General features: G+C 45.5%; 1 protein-coding gene across 13 annotated transcripts in view; it reads left to right on the top strand.

The window, feature by feature from the left end:
- The first annotated feature begins 204 nt into the window (after positions 1 to 204).
- LOC148012301 (isoamylase 2, chloroplastic-like) overlaps positions 205 to 10,349 on the top strand; it is a 179,181-nt gene continuing 169,036 nt past the window's right edge. For 3 of the 13 annotated variants that reach the window (XM_087669756.1, XM_087669757.1, XM_087669758.1), the window contains exon 1: positions 208 to 533. In XM_087669756.1, the coding sequence (XP_087525882.1) occupies positions 294 to 533 (240 nt within the window). In that variant the 5' untranslated portion in view covers positions 208 to 293. Of the gene's footprint in view, positions 534 to 10,349 lie in introns of all 13 variants that reach the window. The other 10 variants (XM_087669751.1, XM_087669752.1, XM_087669750.1 and 7 more) reach the window with 7 other exon arrangements.

The following is a 10,349-nucleotide window of genomic DNA, read 5'->3' as shown; positions in this document are numbered from 1 at the left end:
CAATGAACATAGTCACAAGGCACAAAAATCTCATTAGAAAATAGAATTGTTGAGAGGTCAAACATCATTCATGTGATGGGGGGGTGGAAGCAACACGTGAATGCCCAGTAAACCTCAATAAAGTTCAGAAATATCTGGAATTCGGCTCCTGATATATATTTAAATATAAATATGAAAATATTATAGGCAAAAGTTGGGACTTGCTTACTAGTTATAATGCAGCATCCGTTGTAGCGATATACAGTTCAACACCTTTGCCTTAACCGAATTTTCTGTAAGCTTACAGAAGAGGAATGGACTCCTACCTTGGCAGGTCTGTCAGCTTGCACTTAAGCCCAGGCTTCAGAGCTCCCTTGTTCTTCCCCTGCTCCTGTGGAAGAACACTGACCCAAGAGAAGAGGTTCTCCATTGCAGAAGCACCTGGCTCGTCTTCCTTCCTGGGTGAGATTCTTGTGCACCGTCTCCACATTGATCTTAAGGTGCCTCCCAGAGCAGTACACAAGCTCCATAATCCAGTGCTTGCTCAAGAAACGGTATGCTTCGGACTAATTAGTTTTAGTCATTACTTAGAGTCCAGTAATTAGTTCTGATCGTTACTTATAGTCCAGTAATCAGCTCTAATCATTACTTACAGTGCTTGGGACTAGTTAGTATTTATCATTACTTACAGTCGAGTGATTGTCCAAGAACACCATTTTGTATAGTTGCTATGTATCAATCAGCTTTCATCACCATTGTCTACTTACAGTTCAATGATTGCCCAAGAAACTGGTAGTTCTAATCATTACTTGTAAACATTACTTACAGTCAAGTGATTGCTTGAGAGTCATGGTAAAGTAGGGAAGATTGTGGACTGTCATGGGTTTTGCTTGTTTTATGTTGGGGGTTCTTCACAACATTACTTTGGTGTGCTCATGGTGGTTCATGAGAGATCTCAGCAGTTCCTTGTCAAGAATGATGTGCATGGTCACTTTCTGGTGATTGAAATTTTGTTTGAAGAAGAGATCCTATTGCTGGTTGGTCTCTATGCTCCAAATGATCCCTCTTCTAGACGTGATTTGTGGGATAGATTGACACCATGTTTGACTCTTCGTAGATTGGGTTTGCTGATGGGAGATTGTAATATGCGTGTTGATTCGTCACAGTCTACTTTTGAGCATGCGATGATTGATACTTGTGAAAGCAGTGCTTGGCACAATTTTGCTTTGAATATTCTCAAGCAAGATCTTTGGTCTTGGCTATGCCCATTAGATTTAGGATTCACTTTTCATTTGGCATAGCATGTGGCTACATGGTCTAGATTGGATCGTAGACCATTGTTCATATGTGCAAAAACTACTTTTTGGGCTTTGGATCCTCGTACAACTTTTTTGCTTTGTTCAAGAACTAGGTTTTACTTGACATCCATGCTGGTTTGGAAAGTAACATTTGTGAGGATGAGGTTACGGATGTCATATTGCATTTACCATTGCATAAAAGTTTGGGTTGGGTTGGCCTCACTAATGAATTATTTGAGACCTATGCCACTCGTTTCGTGAAACCCTCAATCGCCATGTGTCAATAGGTTTGGGAAATGGGGGTTATGTGAGCTGCATGGAAAGAGGGAGCTATTAGATTGATCTTGAAAGTACCTTCTCTATCAATGCTAAAACAATGGAGACCCATCTCCTTAATGGGGTTGATGTATAAAATTTTCTCAAAAGTGTTAGCCAACCACCTTCATAAGTATCTCCCTGACATTGTGCACCTCAATTAGGATGGATTCATCAAGGGAAAATAACATCTTGCCAAATGTATTGAATGTGCAGATGGGAATTGACTATGCCAAGCATTCCAATCAAGAGGTGGTATATTGGTTACTTGGATTGGTCCTTAGTTGTAGAGCGTATGCATATTATGGGTTTTGGTCCATATATGCCTCACTTGATATACACTAATAATGCTCATGCTTCCTTGTGGGTCATGTTGAATGGTGGCATCATTGACCCCTGTTCTCTTGCACGCTTGGTTAGATAGGGCTGCCCCTTAAGCCCTCTATTTTTTGCTTTGGCAACCCATTGTGAACTCACCATGTTATTCCATTTGGTGGTCTCTGGGTAGTTGACGGGTCTATCTCTTTCTTTTGGACAACATTTGTTGCTCAGTCATTATAGCAGATGACACGTTCATGATCCTACATGTAGAAAGGGATAATCTTTGTAAGGCATTGGATGTTTGGAATCTTTTTGGGCATTCTTCTGGTCCCCATGTTAATGTTGTGTAATCCTCCCTTATTAGTTGCATTGCATCTAAGTTTCAATCCTTGGGATGGTGGCACCTTGTGGTAATGTTGCTAGACACCTGGGGTATCCCTTGGTGTTGATGATCAGCCTAAACACTTGTTGGAATGGATCTCAAGAAAGTTGGAGGTTAAATTTATTTATTGGAAATCTCAAGCTTGGCCCTTTCATGTACGTCTTGAAGTTGCACAGGCCATCATACTCCCCATGCTCACTTACGTTTTACCACTCTTGCCTTGGAATATCACTTCCTTCAATGCTCTTTCCAAACACATCTGTTTCATATCGTGGAAAAATGACTTCTTGCATGTAGGTATCTCTTGGATCTCTTGGAGTCATATTTGCACTCCGAAAAGCATGGGTGGTGGGGCTACTTTGCGGAGACCCATATGGTGGCTCTTCACGTGAGATTGCACAATGGAAGAGGAAACACGAACCTAGAGAGAAGGGAAGAAGAAGAAAATCTGCACTGAACAATGAAGGAATGTTGAATACAAGGATTGATCAGTCCCTGCACATAGCCCAAGGTGTCAGTGAGTGCACTGAATCAAGCTGATGACAGATGGCAACACTAGAAGATAGAGGAATACCCAAATGTTAGAGTGTATTGGAGTCTGCAAAACAGAATATGAATAGCCAGCTAGTTGAAAGTGGCTATATATAGCCAAATATGCCATAAACTAGCCAACTGCCATAAATGCTGGCAGCCCTGCTAAAAATGCTGACAACTAATTAGAAAATGTTGATGTGCCAGATTGCAGCCATCTGGGGCAGTGTAGGTGCCAAACAAAGGAAAGAAATGCACACAAACTTGACAAGAAGAAGAAATGCATGCTCTGGAATGAGCTGCCTCCTCTATCAAAACACATGATAGACATGTCAGAGCTCCTAATGTCCCAATCATCAATATCCCATGTAAGCACAACTTCGTCATGGTTGATAGGCTCCCAATCATTTGGAAGAGGAGTAGGAGGTTGGGCCACTCAATAGCTCCTAAAACCATGTACCATAATCACTTCTATACAAACCATTCTTTCATAACAATGCTCCAAGTTAAGTTATTAGAGCCATGAATTGCAAGAAAACTAGCTCGCAGGCGAAAAACGGCGCAGTTTGATTCGTATGCTCTGTATAGTCACCACGTCTCGCGATCGTGCCCAGGTTCAGAGTGCTTTGGAAGCTCATTAACCAAGCTTCATTCTCATATAAACATTTCTTGAAATGGTTGAGTAAACAATGCACACTAAGTAAAAACCAGGCTGCTCTCTGAAACCCTAACACAGTCCTCCATAGCCAAGAATACTCATGCTTTTTCCTCTTCTTCATTTTCTCTCTCCTACCACTTGGATTAAGACTTGGGAAACGGAATCCATATACCAAACATGAGATAGTTGCGTATAACAGTGAGTCATTGACTGTATGAGCATTGGCACCGACTCCCTCTCTCCAACAAGAACTGCTCTCGAAGAGTGCAAGTGAAAAATGAATCATTGAGGAGGAGGGAGTTGTTAGCAGTCATGTTTGTCATGCCTTGTCATCTCTTGTATGTGCACCTTGGTCTGAGTTAGATGAGGGCTTTAGGAGCTTTGACGTGTATGTCACTTGTTTTGACAGAGGAGGTAGCTCATTTTGGAGCACTTAGTTTATTACCTTTCACTGCATTTTTTCTTTCAATCAGAATCTTGTATGCATTTCCTAGGCAGTTTTTGCATTTGCTAGTTTGCCTCATTTGTCAGACATTGTCCACTATTTTTGGGATTTTTTTGTGCATTTCTGGCATTTTTACCAGCATTAAATGCTGGTTGGCCATATTTTTGCCCTAGATTGCAATCGGCTAGATTTGGGGTTAGTTGGCTATATATGGCTTGTCCCTCCCACATTCATTCATTTATCTTTCTCCTTTCTTGGCAAGTCCACACTCCAACTTCGTCATCTTCCTTTGTCTCCGATGCTACCGTCATCATCAGCTTGATCCGGTGCCCTCACTGATGTTGTGGGCTGCTTGCAGGGACTGATCAGTCTCCTTTCGCTTTCCCGTTTGTATCAACATTTTCTCTTTTTTAGTGCAGATTTCATTATTCTTTTCTTGTAGTCTCTTTCTATTCCTTTGTCTCTGTGTTTCCGTTCCTTTCCGTTGCACACTCTCACATGGTATCAGAGCATGATATCATTGCCTAAGAGAGACACAGAGGTGATTTCTTGCAGAGGAGACCACTCCAGACTGCCAGGTGGCATTGCCATATCAGTGTTTTACTGAAAATGCAGCTTTCTTCTTGAAGGTGACGGCTTCTTTGTGCAGGCAACAATGTTTCTCCCCTAGGTGGACCCTCTACAGCGACTGACTTGTGATCCTATAGCTGTTTTTTTTTATTTCAGGCCTATCTACTGCCAAAATGCAAATTTCTTGTGGGTGTCCAACCACCAATTTTGTGGCTTTGATGATATAGATAAGGAGCTTTCTCAGCACTCCTCCGAATGATGGTGAGATTATTGTGCGGATTGTGAAGAACGGAGGTCACCTAGTCCGTTTGTTCAGGAACCCTCTCCGCCCCATTCTCTCCATGTCTAGAAGGCTTGTTCTGCTGGCCTCCATATGCCATCCATGGCACTCTATTTAGGTGTCCGTACTCCCTTCTTTACCCAAAGAAGACCAGCTTGATGGTTCAAACTACTCGCTTTGGTCGTGTAAGGTGAAGTGTATCCTTGATGCCTTCGATCTTTGGGAGTTTATTACCCACCCTATTCCTTGTCCTGTGGAGGATCCCATTGTTGGATCATGGATGGATCGTGCGGCCTTATGGTATTGGCTCAACTTTGTAGCGTGATCTTTCCATTTTATGAGCTTACAAGATTCTGTCCTAGTGCATGTGCGCAGATTGTAGAAAGTAGCGGATGTGTGGTCAAAGCTTGCTTCTTTGTACCATCATAAGATATTTGCTCACTGGATTGCTCTCGAGAAAAAATTACGGATGTTTGCTATTGATGATTCTTCTTCCATGAAGGATCATCTTAACAGGTTGGAAGATCTGAAGGATGAGCTTGCGTCCCTTCGTAGGATGATCTCTTTAGAGGATATGGCTATGATTCTTTTGAATCAGCTACCATCTCCCTTCTTTGATGTTTTTCTACACGAGCCTTCTTACGTCAAGGACCTGTGAGAAGCTTCTATGGAAGGAGCTTGTCCCACTTGTTTTGGAGCATGATGAGCGTGCCAAAGAGGTTGCCAGTGGATCCACCTCCATTAAAGCTTTGGTTGTAGGTTTAGGAGGGGAGAAGATGAAGAAAAGAGAGTCAAAGTCTAACAGACATGAGAGTTCTTTAGGCTCTGACTCTGATTTGGAGAAGCCTAAATGCCCATACTGTGAGAAGGGGATACATCAAGAGGAGAAATGTTGAAAGAAGTACCCTCACCTTCATCTGAGAGCGAAGCCCATGCGACCCCGATGGTCACCCTCATGTATTCATCTTATTCTATAATGAAATGACTATTTCCACTTTAAACATGTATTCTATGATCTATTATTTAATGATTTATGGTTTTTGTTATTTAAAAGATCATCTTAAATTTTTTTCATACTAATATCGTACCATACCTTACAAAATCATAAGGTTTTTGTTATTTAAAAGATCATCTTAAATTTCAGCGTGGGACCTATATGTTCAAACAGCCCCTTCCAAAAAAATTGGTTTTTCGAGGGTCTCAATCTCTGATGATCGACTTTGGCATGCCATGATACTTAAACATACATGGCAAAAATATACGTGCTGTCAAAAGATGATGTATCAGCGAGACAATAAGGTTTGCGGGGAGGAACAGGAGTGGACTCGGCAAACATGGAGAAGAGAAGTGAAGAGAGAAGAAACTTTGATAAATGGAATGATCATAGTTACCAGGAACGGGGAACGGGAATGGGAACGCGACCCCCCGGAACGGGGGGAACGCCTAAAGTTAGGGAACGGGAACGGAGGGAACGGCATATATATATATATATATATATATATATAAAGAGAGAGAGAGAGAGAGAGAGAGAGAGAGAGAGAGAGAGAGAAAGACGGAGAGAGAGAGAGAGAGAGAGAGACCTGGGAAGAGCGCGAGATCTGACGATGGCGTCCCTGCGTCGCGCCGTCCTGCCCTCGCCTGATCCTGCGCGCCCGCTTGTCCCCTTCATCTGCGCTGTCGCAGCGTGAAGTCGTGTCCCTCTCCCTCGAAGCGCCCGTGTTCCGCCCTGTTGCTGCCCGGCGTGACGTCCCGCCCAGTCGCTGACGTGCCCAGTTGCTGCTCGCGTTCCGCCCAGTCGCCTGCAGTCCTGTGCCTCCTCGACCTTCTTTGTGCTTGTTCCCTGCGCCGCTAACGACATCCATCGCGACCTGTTCTTCACGCCCTACGCCTGCCGCCGCCTTCTTCGCTTGGCGCCCTGTCCACCACCGCCTCTGACGCCCTGCTTTAAACGCCCTGTCCACGGTCGCCCTTGCTGCCCTGTCCCTTGACCTCGACGGATTCCTGCCCGGCACCTCAGCCTGTCCCGTCGACCTTCCGCCCCTGCACGGTGCCAGGTACAGCTCAGCTTTTATTAGCTGTCTTTGCAGAATACACCCCTGGACAGCGCATCTGTACAGACCAGCGGGCGAGAGAGAGAGCGGGCGAGAGACAGGGTCAGTCCTCCTTCAAGATCAAATTGTCATACGATGGCTGGTTTGGATCTGGATTTCATCGACCAAACAGTGGCAGCACTTGGCCCGGATTCTGATGCCGAGGAACCTGAGGACATGGTTCCGTGCAATGAAGAGATGCCCCCTGGTCCTGATATTCAGCCTGCGGGTAAACGTCCCAAGCATACTCTGGAAGAGATAGGTGTTCCTCAGGATCGTTCGTATGCTCAGGTTGCCTCGGATCCTGTGGACTCCCAGGATGTTGACTGGGAGCATTTGCTGGAATTTGCCAACACGTTGCTTGGCGATTACGTTCAACATAATCAGGAAGCCTTTTCCGACTCAGCGCCTGAAGATGTTCTAGACGCCACCGTGGACCCAAAAACTGTCCTGCGCTCCTTTTCAGTATTTTATGATCGCGCTGTGATACTCTTCTTCACTGGTCGAGTCCCCCTGCTTTCCCGTATTCGCCAGTGGCTGCACAGTCTGCTCCAAGGGGAATGTGTTGAAGAGATTTTTGTTGGCTCCCGGGGGTTTTTTGAGGTTCTGTTGAAATCAGAGACGCACCGTGCTGCTCTCCTGTCTAAACTGCCTTTATTTTTTGAACGCCGGTTGGTTCATGTGGTTCCATGGCGTCCAATGGCAGATTTCCAACGTCTGCTGCAACGTGAATGCCCTGTATGGGTAGAAGTGGAAAATTGCCCGGCTGTTTATTGGCCACTCTTGAAGGATGCTATGGCCGCGGTGGGCACTGTTCTCGTCCCTCCCAGTCTCCGGACAGTGAATCGCAACCGCTTGTGTATGCTATGGGACACTGCAAGAAAAAGGCCTGCTTGGTTGCGCCTTAATTGCTCGGGCATGCATCCGTTACACTTTCGATTGAAATGGGGCAATTTCGCAGGGCATTGCTTTTCCTGTGGACAGTTGGGGCATTTCATGGCTGAATGCCCGGAACAGCAACATACCTCCGATGTTGGCCATGCAGCGCTGCCCACGGAAGATATGGTGTGTGATGCCCCGTCACTGGATACTATCCACCAGCCCCAGTTCAGGCTAAAGGTAAACAACAGCTTTCGGGTCTAGATTCCCGTGCCACTGATTGGGTGGAAGTACGAGCAAAAAAAGGCAACAGGGTTGTTGCTGGCATGGAAAATACTGTGTCTACTCCCTCACAAGATTCCATGCGTACATATATGCGGCGGAAGGAAATGTTGTCTTCTGAGCGCGCTGCCCCTGCTATGGTTTCCTCTGCCCCACGTCATCAGCCTGCCAGGAAAATGTATTCAGATCGTCCAAAGGGTCCCCCTGCTAAGCTGGCGTTTGATGCCAGAGGTAATGTCATTACCCCATGGGACCGTCGTTACCCCCGCTTCAACCCCAAGCCAGCAGATATGCCGTCTACTTCCAAATCTGGTCCTCAGAACTCTTTTGCTGTGTTGGCGGATTTCTTGGACGAGGGAGTCCTGGACATTCTTGCTGACAAGGTCAAATCAAGGCAAGCGGTGCCTCGTACATGATTTGGTTTTAACTACACATGAAAATAGCCACGTGGAATGTGCGAGGCATTTGTTCTCGCCACAAACAACATGCCATGTGGGCGGTATTGCACGAAAATCAGTGGGATGTCCTGTGCGCTGTTAAGCACAAGAGTCACGGTGAAGCCGGAAAAGTAGTGGATTGCAATGGCTTTCGACTGTTCTATGCAGGGACTAAGGCCATGCATTATTCGGGGGTGCTCATGATTGTACATGACAAATATCAGCCTATGCTTATTAAAAATGATGTTCATGGCCGCTTTTTGGTGATTGAAATTTTATTCCAAGGGGAGATCTTATGGTTACTCGGCCTCTATGCTCCGAATGATTCGTTATCTCGTCGGGAGCTTTGGCAGACTTTGCAGACCTCCTTGTCACTTGGTAGACGAGGCTTCTTCATGGGGGATTTTAATATGTGTGTGGATTCTTCCCAGTCCACATCGGAGCATTCGGTGATGGACGCTCCTGAAAGTCGTATGTGGCATGAGTTGGCTCTTTCTGTTCTTAAGCAAGATCTTTGGTCCTGGCTACACCCGTCTTCTACAGGGTTTACTTTCCATTCGGCTCAGTATGCAACAACATGGTCACGACTGGATCGTATGTATATCATGCAGAATGATGACTTTCTTCCTGAGATGCTCGACATCAAAGTGTTGCAGCAATATGCTTTGTCAGACCATTTCCCTCTGCAGCTTGAGCTGCATGCACAACCCATTGCACCTTTCAAGCGATTTCTGGACCGACTCCCTTTGCGCTTCAACTCATCTTACCTGAAGCATGCACTCTTTCAGGGCTATATGCAGCAATTGATTGACCGATTTCTCTTGGACTTCTCTTCTCAGGGCACTGCGTCTTTTGAAAGATTGCTCTCTAATGTACAACGGATTGCTCGACAGTATGGGATTTATCATGCCTCTCTTTGTCGACAGCGTCGCAAGGCAGCAGAGGATCTGCTGGCTTTGGTTCGTTCTCTGCTGGTCGACACTCCGGATGATGCATTTCTGCTTGCACTAGACATGCGGGTGGCTGATCTTATTAAAGCTTTCCAGTTAAAATCATATCAGCAGGCCGAATTGCAACATCTGACGGAAACTTTGCAAGATAGTGCATGTCAGACCCATAAGTTCTTTCGAGCGCTCCATGCCTCTCCTGCTCGAGAAAATATGACCAGACTGGAGGATGTAGAAGGCCACCTTATCCTGGATCCGCAGACTATTGTGCATATGTGCAGAAATTATTTCCATGACCTTCTCGGTTCCACCTCTCCCCCTTCGGCCCAAATTACTCAGGCCCGTTCGGCTTTTTATGACCTGGTCCGTAATCAGCTTCCGCAGGACATGCAAACTACTATGGAGTCCGATATTTGCGAGGCAGAGGTTATGGACGTCTTGTTACACTTACCCAAGGATAAAAGCCCGGGTTGGGATGGTCTCACTAATGAGTTCTTTGAAGCTTTTGCTACCCAACTGGTGAAACCTTTGCAGGCCTTGTTCCAGCAGGTGTGGGAAACGGGGATCATGCCTTCCTCATGGAAAGAAGGCCTCATTAAACTGCTTCCAAAAGTTCCTTCGCCATCTAAGTTGACACAGTGGCGCCCAATTTCTTTGATGGGCTCAATATACAAAATCTTTTCCAAAGTAATGGCGAATCGGCTCCATAAGCATCTCCCGGCCATTGTGCACCCTCTACAGTATGGTTTTATTAAGGGCCGAAATATCCTGCACAATGTATTGAATGCTCAACTGGCAATTGATTATGCCAGGCATTCCAATCAGGAAGTCGTACTGATTCAACTGGACCTGGAAAAGGCTTTTGACTATCTAGACTGGTCCTTCGTTGCTGAACTTATGTCTGCTATGGGCTTTGGTCCGCGGATGTCTAGTCT

The sequence above is a fragment of the Lygodium microphyllum genome, chromosome 27 (assembly GCF_053477565.2).
Source record: "Lygodium microphyllum isolate KBCC chromosome 27, Lygodium_microphyllum_v1.1.10, whole genome shotgun sequence".
NCBI classification, from domain to species: Eukaryota; Viridiplantae; Streptophyta; class Polypodiopsida; order Schizaeales; family Lygodiaceae; genus Lygodium; species Lygodium microphyllum.
The sequence above is the reverse complement of the archived record's forward strand: the minus strand, read 5'-3'. Positions and strand labels throughout refer to the sequence as shown.